Source organism: Carcharodon carcharias, chromosome 12 (genome assembly GCF_017639515.1).
Source record: "Carcharodon carcharias isolate sCarCar2 chromosome 12, sCarCar2.pri, whole genome shotgun sequence".
In the NCBI taxonomy this organism is placed as follows: domain Eukaryota; kingdom Metazoa; phylum Chordata; class Chondrichthyes; order Lamniformes; family Lamnidae; genus Carcharodon; species Carcharodon carcharias.
Genome location: NC_054478.1, coordinates 118,194,253 through 118,209,878, shown reverse-complemented (window position 1 = coordinate 118,209,878; position 15,626 = coordinate 118,194,253). Strand labels below are relative to the sequence as shown.

Genomic DNA, 15,626 nt, shown 5'->3' with positions numbered 1-15,626 from the left:
CCTTAAACCAGCTTATATTTCAACTCTTTCTTGGACTCGAACTTAAGTTCTGTCAAAGAGTCATGAGGACTCGAAACGTCAACTCTTTTCTTCTCCGCCAATGCTGCCAGACCTGCTGAGTTTTTCCAGGTAATTCTGTTTTTGTTTATGGTGGATTGCTTTACTGCAAGTCGAAAAGTTCACTGCCATCATAGATTTCCCTGAATTTGCACAGGGTCTGTATATCACTGAAGCTCAGTGTCCCATGAAATCCCAGGCCTGAACTTCCTCAGAGTGGCAATTCAGTGGCAGATTGCCACTCAGCTCCTAGTTTTTTACCTTAATTTTTTTTCCATCCTGTCTCATCCTATCTTCCAACTTAGGCCGGGTACAGCGTTCCCTGGGGCCTAACATCGAAGGGCAGCCCTGTCCGATGCAAGGAGGCCATGACACTTTTCTTTATGGCACTAGCTGCTGTGAACAAGCTAAGATAAAGATCCATTAAGTTTAAAGGTCCTTGACAGGCCAAGCAGAAGGTAAGTGGGTAAGATTTGGGAAATGGGGGTTTGAGGGGGTCGAGCCTGTGTGGGGTCTTTGGTCATACCGGGCCTTGGGAGCGCGGGGGAAGGGCGGCAAGTTTCAAGTCTTGGGTGGCGAAGGCATCGGGTCGGGACAGGCCTCAGGCGGTGGGGGTGCGGGGGTTGTCGGGCCTCTGGTGAGGAGGTGGTGTGTGGGGGTTCTTGTGCCTCTGGGAGGTGGGGGGAGCTGGGGGGGGGGGGGTGCGCGGGGGGGGGGTTTGTCGGGTGAGAGTCAGGCTTGGCCAAAGAGTCCCCATGAGGGTGGTGGAATCCCATAGGTTGGGGAGTTCCTGTCGGTGAGTTAGTCGCTTGCACCTGTACAATAGTTACCCAGAATTTTGAAGAGGTTTTAATTCTTCTAACTCTTTGTGGGTAACTAGCTATTGATGTAGCCTAGTCGGAACCATCTGAAGGTTGCGATTTAAATCACACTTGTGGATGGTTCCTAGTGCAAGGCAATTGCCCAGGGGAAGTTTGCACGTCCGGCAATTACTGTGCAAACTTTACCTGTTACACTCTGAATGTTATTCCCCAGCGCAACTTTGGGGTAACCCCACCAGTACAGTGCCTTGGAGCTCGGAAGTTACAGCCCCCAAGTTGCTTCCCTACTTAGAAGTAATCTCAATAAGTAATGCCACCCATGTGTTGAACCATGTTTGTCTCACCCCATGTATTTATAAGTGGATTGTAGTTTGTGACTTTTGACTACTCATTCTATGTCAAGTGCTTGACGACATTTCAGAAAAATGTTGAAACATTATAATTGAAATTGTTTTGTTTACTGTAGACTTTGCTCCACTGAGAAAGAGTGCATACATTTTGTACAACTGAAGAAAGTTTCTCTTACCAATACATGATTTAAAGTTCTCCACTGCATGTTGTCTTCCTAAGTCAGCAAAGACCACATACCTCCAGCCAATATTTCTACTGATAAATGCTGTGTGTGTCACAAGTTCAATACTGTTATTTATATACCCTTACACAGAGTATCCCTGGCAGATTCAGTGCAGCCTACTGCATCGAACTACCAATCCGTTCCTGGCTCCAAAATACAGTACATCAATCCCCTTCTCATTCAATCCCATTACATTAAATTTCTAATACTTACAAGCATCAAATATTTACAGTTCATGCTTTTGTTATCCTATTTACTCAAGACTGCAGCTCTAGTTTCTCCCCGTTTCAACCTTGTTAAATCCTGTACAAAATGGATTTTGAACAAATCAGTCCTTTACAGACTTCATTCGACTGAGATCTTACTTAGTTAAAAACCATGGCTTGGAAATTTGGGGAGTTGTGGAGACTCCATGGACCTTCCAAAATTGGGGATGATACCTGGACGTGGAAGTCTTCATCCCCTACAACCTCATTTCAAACAGATTCATTTTTTACCAGTATGCAAAAAGTAGCAGGATGTGACTCACATGAGGGAAACCCAAAGTCAGCAGGGGAATTTTAACTCAGTGCTGAGTTAAAACAGACCCTATGTTCGCTGTAGCAAGGATCTTAACCCGTAGTATGGGAGTTCCAAGTTTTTAAAGTAGACATATTTGAAGGGCAACTAAGGTCTATAGAACTGTCTATGTGAAGTTATTTAAATTCCAAGGCCTTTAAAATTGAGAACAAAACAGCCTGCCTATGTCAGTAAGAAGTTAAAATACGCTGCACTCCAGCAGTTACAATAGCTGTTTGGCATTAAGATGGCATGGAGGGCATGAGTGGTCATTTTGTGTGGATGGGGGTGAGTTGGCATGGAGGCTATGAGAGGCCATTGAGGATGGGTGGACATGAGTTTGCATGGGTGAGACATGGGAATTGAGTGGGGGGGTATGAGAGGATGTGAGTGGCCTCACCCCTCAAGCAACCAACTGGAACAATGTCCCAAAAAACTGGGGTGGGGATTTTAAACAGACTGCCTAGGCACTCTGCAGCATTTGTGGCTGCCTCCAGGGGTTGCTGGACCAAACTCCATCCCACACTCACCCCCTGCCCCCTTCACCAATATCCTGCCATTCGGGGAGTGTCTCCCGAGAAGGGTGTGGCAAGCTGAGAAATTTCCTGACATGGTACCATTCTCGAGAGCAAAACTCTGTGCAACATGAGTAGACCCCAGGGTCTGATTGTAAGAGTCTGTTATTATTTTCTGTAACTGCTGAGCCAGCATGAGATGCTGAGAAGGATTAGTTTTTGCAGTCACCCCTGTCGTTAACCGTTAGGAAAATCCTCCATAGCGGCCCATCACTTCTAATGGAACAAAAACAGAATTACCTGGAAAAACTCAGCAGGTCTGGCAGCATCGGCGGAGAAGAAAAGAGTTGATGTTTCGAGTCCTCATGACCCTTCAACAGAACTGATTGAATGTTAGAAGAGAGGTGAAATATAAGCTGGTTTAAGGTGGGGTGGGGGAAGAGAAGTGGGGGTGGGGGGTGGTGTGGTTGTAGGGACAAGCAAGCAGTCATAGGAGCAGATAATCATAGGATGTCACAGACAATGGAACAAAGAACTGTTGAAGGTGCTGATATTATCTAAACGAATGTGCTAAATAAGAATGGATGGCAGGGCACTCAAGGTACAGCTCTAGTGGGGGTGGGGTGGAAAGACTACCCTGGCATATAAGATTTAAAAATAATGGAAATAGGTGGGAAAAGAAAAATCTATATAAATTATTGGAAAAAACAAAAGGAAGGGGGAAGAAATGGAAAGGGGGTGGGGGTGGAGGAGGGAGTTCAAGATCTAAAGTTGTTGAATTCAGTATTCAGTCCGGAAGGCTGTAAAGTGCCTAGACGGAAGATGAGGTGCTGTTCCTCCAGTTTGCGCTGGGCTTCACTGGAACAATGCAGCAAGCCAAGGACAGACATGTGGGCAAAAGAGCAGGGTGGAGTGTTAAAATGGCAAGTGACGGGGAGGTTTGAGTCTTTCTTGCGGACAGACCGCAGGTGTTCTGCAAAGTGGTCGCCCAGTTTGCGTTTGGTCTCTCCAATGTAGAGGGGACTGCATTGGGAGCAACAAATGCAGTAGACTAAGTTGGGGGAAATGCAAGTGAAATGCTGCTTCACTTGAAAGGAGTGTTTGGGCCCTTGGACAGTGAGGAGAGAGGAAGTGAAGGGGCAGGTGTTGCATCTTTTGCGTGGGCATGGGGAGGTGCCATAGGTAGGGGTTGAGGAGTAGGGGGTGATGGAGGAGTGGACCAGGGTGTCCCGGAGGGGACAATCCCTACAGAATGCCACCAGGGGGGGTGAGGGGAAGATGTGTTTGGTGGTGGCATCATGCTGGAGTTGGCGGAAATGGCGGAGGATGATCCTTTGAATGCGAAGGCTGGTGGGGTGATAAGTGAGGACAAGGTGGACCCTATCATGTTTCTGGGAGAGAGGAGAAGGCGTGAGGGCGGATGCGCGGGAGATGGGCCGCACACGGTTGAGGGCCCTGTCAACGACCGTGGGTGGAAAATCTCAGTTAAGGAAGAAGGCAGACATGTCAGAGGAACTGTTTTTGAAGGTAGCATCATCAGAACAGATGCAACGGAGGCGAAGGAACTGAGAGAATGGGATGGAGTCCTTACAGGAAGCGGGGTGTGAGGAGCTGTAGTCGAGGTAGCTGTGGTAGGCTTGTAATGGATATTAGTGGATAGTGTATCACCAGAAATTAACACAGAAAGGTCAAGGAAGGGAAGTGTCAGAGATGGACCATGTGAAAATGATGGAGGGGTGGAGATTGGAAGCAAATTAATAAATTTTTCCAATTACGGACGAGAGCATGAAGCAGCACTGAAGTAATCATCGATTTACCGGAGAAAGAGTTGCGGGAGGGGCCCAGAGTACGACTGGGCCCCAGCTAAGCCTGTCTCTTTATGGGGTATGTGGAACATTCCTTGTTCCAGTCCTACACTGGCCCCCTTCCACTACTCTCTCTCCAGTACATCGATGATTACTTCGGTGCTGCTTCATGCTCTCGTTTGGATTTGGAAAAATTTATTAATTTTGCTTCCAATCTCCACCCCTCCATCATTTTCACATGGTCCAGCTCTGACACTTCCCTTCCTTTCCTTGACCTCTCTGTCTCAATCTCTGGTGATACACTGTCCACCAATATTCATTACAAGCCTACCGACTCCCACAGCTACCTCGACTACAGCTCCTCACACCCCGCTTCCTGTAAGGACTCCATTCCATTCTTTCAGTTCCTTTGCCTCCGTCGCATCTGTTCTGATGATGCTACCTTCAAAAACAGTTCCTCCTCCTTCCTTAACTGAGGTTTTCCACCCACGGTCGTTGACAGGGCCTTCAACTGTGTCCGGCCCATGTCCTGCACATCCGCCCTCACGCCTTCTCCTCCCTCCCAGAAACATGATAGGGTCCACCTTGTCCTCACTTATCACCCCACCAGCATCCGCATTCAAAGGATCATCCTCTGCCATTTCCGCCAACTCCAGTATGATGCCACCACCAAACACATCTTCCCCTCAACCCCCCAGGTGGCATTCGTAGGAATCGTTCCCTCCGGGACACCCTGGTCCACTCCTCCATCACCCCCTACTCCTCAACCCCTTCCACCCCATGCCCACGTAAAAGATGCAACACTTGCCCCTTCACTTCCTCTCTCCTCACCGTCCAAGGGCCCAAACACCCCTTTCAATTGAAGCAGCATTTCACTTGCATTTCCCCCAACTTAGTCTACTGCATTCGTTGCTCCCAATGTGGTCTCTAAATTGGAGAGACCAAACGTAAACTGGGCGACCGCTTTGCAGAACACCTGCGGTCTGTCCGCAAGAAAGACCCAAACCTCCCCGTCACTTGCCATTTTAACACTCCACCCTGCTCTTTTGCCCACATGTCTGTCCTTGGCTTGCTGCATTGTTCCAGTGAAGCCCAGCGCAAACTGGAGGAACAGCACCTCATCTTCCGACTAGGCACTTTACAGCCTTCCGGACTGAATATTGAATTCAACAACTTTAGATCTTGAACTCCCTCCTCCATCCCCACCCCCTTTCCATTTCTTCCCCCTTCCTTTTGTTTTTTCCAAAAATTTATATAGATTTTTCTTTTCCCACCTATTTCCATTATTTTTAAATCTTGTATGCCGGGCTAGTATTTCCACCCCACCCCCACTAGAGCTGTACCTTGAGTGCCCTGCCATCCATTCTTAATTAGCACATTCGTTTAGATAATATCAGCACCTTCAACACTTCTTTGTTCCATTGTCTGTGACATCTTTTGATTATCTGCTCCTATGACTGCTTGCTTGTCCCTACAACCACACCCCACCCCTACTTCTCTTCCCCACCCCCCTCTCCCTGCCCCCACCCCCCTACCTTAAACCAGCTTTTCTTTCACCTCTCTTCTAACATTCAATCAGTTCTGTTGCAGGGTCATGAGAACTCGAAACGTCAACTCTTTTCTTCTCCGCCGATGCTGCCAGACCTGCTGAGTTTTTCCAGGTAATTCTGTTTTTGGTTTGCATTTCCAGCATCCACAGTTTTTGGTTATTATTTTTACTTCTAATGGAATGTTGGTTTAGAAGTACCATGCATTCGCTGTACCTGTCCTGTGGCAGGAATGTCAAGTTTATAAAACAGAAGTTGAATTCGGCTCAAATGTTCGTCAACAGCAGTATCTTCCATTTCAAAAATGTATTCTCCTTGGGCTTGTGCAGTGATTTCCTGCAATACTCGATCTCAGAAAGCCTCCTCAACTTGACAAGGTAGTTCCAGGCCAACTAATGTTTTCCCACGCTTGTCACCAACTGAACTCTAATGTTTTGTTATCTCTGATGTTTTCTTCTCTTCTATATTGTAGGCTAATCCTGAACTGGGAGCAATTTGGTCTGTGGGACAGCGTATCTGGCAAAGGGACTTTCCTGGAATTTACACGGTGATTAGCTCACATCAATGGTCTGAAACCATCCAGCCTATCATGGAGGAACTGGGAGGTATGAACCTCATCAGTGCTTCAGAATTGAAGTATTTTCAGGGGGACTGTGTGATGGGAGGTTTGAGGAAACAGAATATGTGCATCCCAATGAGGGAAGGTAGAGAATACAAGTATTTTGTAAACTGCACATTAGTAGCTTTCTGATTCTATATCTGGTTTTGTGGAATTGCCAACCAGGCTCTGAAGAGCTTTTGAAGTCTTTGTATAACTAGACCTAGTGCTACTCAGAGCAGCTTCCCGTTGCTTTGTGGAAAAGAACTGGCACTTGATAGAATCATTTCATTTTGGGCTGCAGAGTGGATCTGGCACTGTTGTGAGTGGCTCCTGTACAGGATGTGGACTGGATCTGGTGCTGCTCAAAGCAGTTGCCACGCAGGCCTTGCACAAATTGACCCCCTTCAGTTACCTTGCACGTGGGACCGCAGAAAAAAAATTGAAAGTGCTCACACACTTAAATGAATCAGCCGTGCACTAGAAAAAAAATTATAGGGTACGCTGGTTGTTCATTCCCCATGAAACAGAAATTGGTGAATAAAAGATACATCATTTATATACTGCATTCAGTCCCTGTTCATATTGTGTCGAATGGTATTACTTAGACATTAATGATATGAGTTTGCATCAACTTTGATATAGCTTATGTTTGGCAGGAGTTTGATAACTGTGGCCTAAGGAGGACAGTTCATTAAAGAGCATGGCATTGTTTTGGATTAGGCCATTACCCAGTTCAGACTTTACAGTTGGCGGTGTTTTATTTCATTAGCGCAGCTGAGCAAATCAGTTGCAATTCTGATGGGTTTTGGAATTTGTAAGAAACTGGAGCAGGTTGGAGGAGAACCATTGGTAAAGGTCTGTAGGAAATGCATCCAGATTGCCTGAGATCCCCAGTTTAAAGTAGAAACTGTGTTATCTGTTTAGATTTATAAATATCCCATATGTGTTTCGCCCACTTGCTCTTTGAGAAAAATGTTATGTTCTCCTACATGATGCTGCAAACTGCAAGAATTTCATTGACTGTATTGTAAACTGGTTAAGAGGGGTAATTGGGTACATGTGTCCTCTTATCCTAGGTCTCCTAGAACTTGTTGGATCACTTTTAGGGGTTGGAGAGACATTTCCTAGAACTTTTTTTTCAGTAAATTGGCTTACGGTTTGTTTCCAGTAGATTGTAAGGCTGGTTGGTGATAGTAATGATCGGGAGGAAGCAAATAAGTGTCAGTGTTGTACCATGGCAGTATGGGATGGGCTTGATAAATCAGTCAGCTTAATTCTGTTTTTTTTGTTTTTGCATATAACTTCTGTACTATTTGAGGGTGGCTTTCTTAATTTTTGTCAAACTGTCAAGGTAATTTAGGCATTTTGGCTGCTCAGATTGCAGGCCAGAAAGTTTGAATTTCAGATTGCAACCAGATTGAGTGAATCTGTAATAATGTGTATATAGAATCCACTGAGCATTTCATTGCCAAGGAGTGACAAACTCTATGGATGAATTGCACAACTATGCATCAATCAGCCAAAGATGGTCATATGAATATTGTTTTTAGTTTAAACAGGGATAGTTCTTTTTTATTTGTCCGTGGGATGTGGGTGTTGCTGGCTAGGCCAGCATTTATTGTCCACCCCTAATTGCCTTTCAGCAGGTGGTGGTGAGCTGCCTTCTTGAACTGCTGCAGTCCATGTGATGAAAGTACACTCACAGTGCTATTAGGGAGGGAGTTCCAAGATTTTGACCCAGCAACAATGAAGGAATAGCGATCTGTTTCCAAGTCAGGATGGTGTGTGGCTTGGAAGTGAATGTTTGTGGATGGGGTGCCAATCAAGCGGACTGCTTTGTCCTGGAATGTGTCAAGCTTCTTGAGTGTTATTAGAGCTGCACTTATCCAGGCAAGTGGAGAGTATTCATTACACCCCTGACTTGTGTCTTGTAGATGGTGGACAGGCTTTGGGGAGTCAGGTGAGTTCCTCGCTGCAGGATTCCTAGCCTCCGACCTGCTCTTGTAGCCACAGTATTTATATGGCTAGTCCAGTTCAGTTTCTGGACAACATCCCAGGATGTTGATATGGAGGATTCAGTGATGGTAATGCCATTGAATGTCAAGGGGCAATCGTTAGATTCTCTCTTGTTGGAGATGGTCATTGCCTGGCACTTGTGTGGCGTGACTGTTACTTGCCACTTGTCAGCCCAAACCTGCATATTGTCCAGGTCTTACTGCATTTGGACATGGACTGCTTCAGTGTCTGAGGAGTTGTGAATGGTGCTGAACATTGTGCAATCATCCATGAACATCCCCAATTCTGACCTTATGATGGAAGGAGGGTTATTGATGAAGCAGCTGAAGATGGTTGGGCCTAGGACACTACTCTGAGGAACTCCTGCAGTGATGTCCTGGAGCTGAGATAATTGACCTTCAATAACCACAACCACTTTTCTTTGTGTTAGGTATGATTCCAACAAGTGGAGAGATTTCCCTCTGATTCCCATTGACCTTAGTTCTGCTAGGGCTCCTTAATTTCACACTTGGTCAAATGCTGCCTTGATTTCAAGGGTAGTCACTCTCACATCATCTCTGGACTTCAGCTCCTTTGTCCATGTTTGATCCAAGGCTGTAATGAGGTCAGGAGCCCTGGGGGAACCCAAACTGGTTTTCAGGGAGCAGGTTATTGCTAGCAATTGCCGTTTGATAGTACTGTTGATGACCCCTTCCATCACTTTACTGATGATCAAGAGTTGACTGATGGGGCAGTATTTGGCCCTGTTGGATTTGTCCTGCTTTTTGTGTATAGGACATATCTGGGCAATTTTCTACATAGCTGGGTAGATGCCAGTATTGTAGCTGTACTGGAACAGTTTGGCTAGTGGCGCCGCAAATTCTGGAGCACAAGTCTTCAGTGCTGTTGTTGGACTACTGTCAGGGCCCATAGCCTTTGCAGTATCCAGTGGCTTCATCTGTTCCTTGATATCACGTGGAGTTGTGAATTGGCTGAAGACTGGTATCTGTGATGCTGGGACCTCAGGAGGAGGCCAAGATGGATCATCCACTTGGCACTTCTGGCTGAAGATTCCTGCAAGTGCTTCAGCCTTATCTTTTGCACTGATGTGCTGGGCTTCCCCATCATTGAGGATGGGGATATTTGTGGAGCCACCTCTTCTAATGAGTTGTTTAACTGTTCATCACCATTCATGATTGGATGTGGCAGAACTTCAGAGCTTGGATCTGATTTACTGCTTGTGGAATTGTTTAATCCTGTCTATCACTTGCTGCTTATGCTGTTGGAAACACTGTTGTACCTTCACCAGGTTGACACCTCGTTTTTAAGTAAGCCTGGTGCAGCTCCTGACATGCCCCCCTGCACCCTTCATTGAACCAGGGTTGATCCCGTGACTTAGTGGTAATGTTTGAGTGGGAGAATATGCTGGGCTATGAGGCTACAGACCATGGTTTAGTACATTTCTGCTGCTGCTGATGGCCCACTGTGCCTCATGGTTACCCAGCCTTGAGTTGCTAGATCTGTTCAAAATCTATCCCATTTAATACAGTGGTAGTGCCACACAACACAATGGAGGGTATCTTCAATGTGAAGTGCAACAAGGCAAAGCCTGATTCAGGCCCATACTTTCAATCTTAACAGTATGTCTCTCAGGATCACCACCTTCTTAGGTCATGGGTAATAAATAGAAAAGGATGAGTTCGGTTGAAGGGTCATGAGGACTCGAAATGTCAACTCTTTTCTTCTCCACTGATGCTGCCAGACCTGCTGAGTTTTTCCAGGTAATTCTGTTTTTGTAAAGGATAATAAATGTGGCCTTATGCGTGCTACCCACACCAAGCAAAAATTCAGAAAACGTGCTGCTTTTAAAATTATACTGTTATGTTATTCACCTAAACGACCCCTCCACATATATGAATCCTCTGTAAAACTGCGCACATCTGACAGCTTTGGAACCTGAAAAGTAGCGAAGTAGTGCTGTAAATCAATATGCTTTTCAATACCTGAATCAGACAACCTACCTTAGAATACCTATCTAGAAGTTGTGTTCACCACTATTTCACTGTCATTTCCCTGGACCATTACCATTACCAGTTGATTGTGCTTGGTTCACTGCTGTCTATTCCTGCTTATAAATTTTAAGCACTTGGGCTGGGCAGTCTTTCAAACCCATCAGCTTAATTTTCATGGAATGGAGACCGTCTCATCCCTTCTCCACTTCCACTTATCACTGGCATTGAGTGGAGTAGCTTTACTAAGTCAGGCTTCTTTCCCTTTGGATCAGGCTCTTGGAAGAACTTGAGTGCTTTGTTACCCTTTTGCCAGCCCAAAAAACAGGACACCCTCTCTGTGTGCTGCACTGTGGGAAGTGCCGTATTTAAAGTTTGTTAAAGTGCAGCCCTGTCTGCTCTCAGACATGGACATAAAAGAACTCATAGCATTATTTCAAGGAAAGGCAAGGGCGTTATCCCTAGTGCCCTGACCAATATTTATCTCTCAATCAGTATCATTGAAAAAATGTTTATCAGATCATCGTCATAATGCTGCTTGTGGGAGAATGCTGTGTGTAAATGGGCTGTTGTGTTTCCTACAAATAGAACAATGGCTTCACAATAAAAAGTACTTCATTGGCTGTAAATTGCTTAGGTCTGTGATAAAAAAGGCATAATATAATGACATGGAAGTCTTTGCTTCATAGAATAACCTGAATAACATTGGAAAATCTTTTTTTTCAATCAAAAATGCTTTAGCATAGATGAGAACAGCTAAAAATCGGACTTTTTAATGCCACACTTATTTCCTTCTCCTCCCCTCACCCCTGACCCAATCTGGAGTTAAATAATGATAGTTAAATAACCTGATTTGTGCAGGTTTTCTGTATTTATGGAGAAATGAAAGGTTTACCATTCAGTTGTCTCAGCTCCAAACCTTTTGTTTGTGCCTCCAAACATAAACAGATTTGATTTTTACCCTTTCTAAACTTTTTTGTAGCTCGATCAAGGTAACAACGTCTCGTAGCTGGTTTTTCGTTTTACTCCAGTTGATTCCAGTTGCTTTGTTAGCAAAAAAAGCTCAATTCTATAACATTTCTACCAGTTAGCCACATTCATCAAATGCATGTTTTTGCAGACTCAACATTGACTGCAAATCTTGCTGTTGAATATGTCCTATCTTATAATTGTAATTTTTATAGAGAGTAAATTACAATGGTGCCAAAGTTTAAGTTGATAGCTGCAAACCACTTACATATGTGCACTTCATGGAAGTAGTATTGTAAAAGGAACTTTTATTTTTAAAGGAGACATGTTGGACATTTACACACATTCTTGTGTGACAGAAACTATTGTTTAATGATATGCTCTCAGATAGGCCAGCTCTCCTACAGACCAGCTGTGGAATAAATACAGAATCTTCCCTGTGTAAACTTTGATAACCTTACCAGATCAAAAGAGCGAGTCACTCCTTTCATAGCTTTCCCAAGCATTTTTCGCTTGAGTGGATAAGTTGTGTCATGACGTTTGCATCACATTAATTTGGTGGACCACATTTTTAAGATTAAAAAAAAACTGGTTGCTGCTGAAAGGTAAGCAATGTAGGTTTGCAGCCGATTACCCAAGTCTCATAGCTGTTCTATTAATTTTCTTTTAAGATGCAACAAGACGACGTGCCTTTGGTCTTGTTGCCCAAGCGTATACCTCGATTAGTGCCGATGATCTCGCAGCCTTTGTGGGACTTCCAGTAGAAGATGCTGTTAAAGGTAGTATTTTTACTGATAATCTAAAACAAATAGCCAAATATATTTGTGTACAAAACCAAATATTTTAAAATGGTTAGTCTGCCATTGCTGTTCATTGTAAACTCTGGTTCCACAAGAACTGCTGCATACATTTGGGCTCTGATCCTAAATATTGCGTTTTTCGGTCAATATTTTCAAGTATTTGTAAGTGTAAAAATTTAATGTGTTCCAGATGTTTTGGACTAGATTTTTAAAAAAATGCAAATTGTTCATCACATGTTACATGCTGTTAGGGATATGATTAGTTCACGTTAAGATCATAAGAAATAGGAGCAGAAGCAGGTCATTTGGCCCATCGAGCCTGCTCTGCCATTCATTAAGATAAAGGCTCATCTGATTATGGCCCTAACTTTCCTGCCTGTCCCCATAACCCTTGACTCCCTTGTGAATCAAAAATCTGCCTAACTCAGCCTTGAATATATTCAATGATCCAGCCTGCATTGCTGTCTGTGGAAGAGAATTCCAAAGACTAATGACTCTGTGAGAGAAGAAATTCCTCAACTCTGTTATAAATGGGGAAACCCTTATGCTTAAATTGTGCCCCCCTAGTTCTAGATACCACTGCATCAGAATCTTATATGTTTGAATAAAACCATCTCTTGTTCCTCTAAATTCCAATGAGTTAAGCCCAACCTGTTTAACCCTTCCTCATAAAACAACCCTCTAATCTCAGAAAGCAGCCTAGTGAACCTTCTTTGAACCGTTTCCAATTCAAGTATATGCTTCCTTAGGTAAGGAGACCAAAACTGTACACTACTCCAGGTGCAGTTTCACCAATGTCCTATATAGTTATAGCAAAACTTCCTTGTTTTTAATACTGTACCACCTCCCCCTGACAATAACATTCCAATTGCCTTCCCAATTTCTTGCTGTACCTGCATGCTAATTGAGATTGATGTACAGGGGCATCCAGATTTCTCTGTACGCAACATTCTGCAGTCTCTTTCCATTTAAATAATATTTTGCTTTTCTAGCCTCCCTCCCAAAGTGGACAAGCTCACATTTTCCCACATTATGCTCCATCTGCTAAATTTTTGCCCACTCACTTAAGCTATCTATGTCCCTTTGGAGACTCTTTGTATCTTCCTCACAACATGGTTTCCTACCTATCTTTGTATTATCAGCAAATTTGGCTAAAATACAGTCAGTCCCTTCATCCAAGTTATTAATATAGATCATAAATAGATAAGGCACCAGCATTGAACCTTGTGGCATTCCACAAGTAACAGTTTGTCAGCCTGAAAATGACCAGTTTACCATGACTCTCTGTTTCCTCAGTTAGCCAATTCTCGATCTATGTTAATATATCATCCCCAACACCATGACCTCTTATATTCTGGAGTAACCTTTTATGTGGCATTTTATCAAATGCCTTTTGGAAATGCAAATACACTACATCTACTGGTTTCCCTTTATCAACCCTGCTTGTTACAGCCTCAAAGAACACTAATAAATTTGTCAGACATCATTTCTCTTTCACAAAATCATGTTGACTCTGCCTGATTGTATTATGATTTTCTAAATGGCCTGTTACTACCTCCTTAATAATGGATTCTAGCATTTTCCTAATGACAGATGTTAAGCTAACTGGCCTAACATAATTTTTTGCTTTCTGTCTTCTTTCTTTCTTGAATAGTGGTGTTACATTTGGGTTTTCAAATTTGCAGGCATCTTTCCAGATTCTAGAAAATTTTGGAAGATTACAACCAATGCATCTAACATCTCTGCAGCCCTAGCATGTAGGCCATCAGATCCAAATGAGTTGTCAGCCTTTAGTCCCTAGTACTTTTTCTCTAATGATTGTTTTAAGTTCCTCCCTCCAGTTTCCCCCCTAATTTTCTGCTATTCTTCTACTGCGAAGATTGATACGAAATACTTGTTCCAAATCTCTACCATTTTCTGATTAATTCCCCAATTTCAACCTTTGAGGAGCGGGTGCTCACTGTTGCTACTCTTTTTTCCTTTTTATATACTTACAGAAACTTGTGTCTGTTTTTATAGTCATTGCTAATTTTCTCTCATACTGTAATTTCTCCCTCTTTTTTAGTCATTCTTTGCGGGCTTCTAAAATTTTCCGTTTAATCCTTGCAGTATTTTTACGTATTTTCTTTTATTTTATACCATCCTTAATTTCCTTAGTTGGACATAGTGTGTCCTTCTTGTAGAGTCTTTCTCAATTGAATATTTTTGTTGAGAGTTATGAAATATCTTCTTTAAATGTCTGCCATTGCTTCTCGACTGTCTTACCTTTTAACCTATTTTCCCAGTGCACTTTAGCCTAATCCGTCACCATACCCTTGTAATTGTATTTACTTAAGTTTAAAGCACTAGTTTCAGACCCAGATTTCTGTCCTTCGATTTGAATGTAAAATTCCATCATGTTATGATCACTCTTAGCAGGGGGATCCTTTTCTATGTAATCATTTATTAATCCTGTTTCATTACCCATTACCAGGTCCAAAATAGCATGTTCCTTGGTTGGTTCCAGAATGTGTTGTTCTAAGAAACTGTCCTGAATACGTTCTCCAGGACTACTTTTTGTTGATTTGATTTATATAATCTATATGAAGATTAAAATCTCCCATGCATATTGCAGTACCTCTCCTACAAGCCCCCTTTATTTCTTGTTTTACACTCTGTCCTACAGACTCGCTACTGTCAGAAGGCCTATAAACCACTCCCACTGCTTTGCTATTTCTTATCTTCACTCAAACCGATTCTACGTTTTGATCCTGTGAACCTAGATCATTTCCCACCACTGTACTTATCTCGTCCTTGATTAACAGAGCTACCTCACCTCCTTTTCCTTTCCCTCATTTCTTCTGAAATGTAAAATACCATTGAATATTCACATCTCAGCTGTGGTCACTTTGCAGCCATGTCTCTGTAATGGCTATCATATAATCATTTATTTCCATTTATGCTATCAAGTCATGCATTGTGTTACGAATGCTGCATGCATTGAGATAAAGAGTCTTTAATACCATCTTTTTACGATTTATCCCCGCTCTGACCATATTTGCTGATGCGCTCTTATGCTTATATGCTCTGTCTCTTCCTGTCACACACGCGCCATCATTTCTCAGACTATTATTCTGTACTATTGCTTTTTCTCTTCCCTTTAACTTTCCAAATCTTCCCCAAATCTCTCTTCAAGTGAGCCCTCCTTCCTCCACTATTTAGTCTAAAGCCATCTCTGCAGTCCAAATCAGGTGATTTGCCAGTACACTGTAGTTCAGGTGAAGGTAACCCATTGATAAATACAACTATCAGCACCTTTTTTAGCACTTACCACTACTATCAGCACCTTTTTTTTTATTTAGCCCTTATCACTACTATCAGCACCTTTTTTAGCCT

General features: G+C 43.2%; 1 protein-coding gene across 3 annotated transcripts in view; it reads left to right on the top strand.

The window, feature by feature from the left end:
• cops8 (COP9 signalosome subunit 8) overlaps nucleotides 1-15,626 on the top strand; it is a 99,457-nt gene that overhangs the window by 70,314 nt on the left and 13,517 nt on the right. For 2 of the 3 annotated variants that reach the window (XM_041200069.1, XM_041200068.1), the window contains exons 4-5: nucleotides 6,350-6,482; nucleotides 12,123-12,230. In XM_041200069.1, the coding sequence (XP_041056003.1) occupies nucleotides 6,350-6,482; nucleotides 12,123-12,230 (241 nt within the window). The remainder of the gene's footprint in view (nucleotides 1-6,349; nucleotides 6,483-12,122; nucleotides 12,231-15,626) is intronic. The other variant, XM_041200070.1, reaches the window with a different exon arrangement.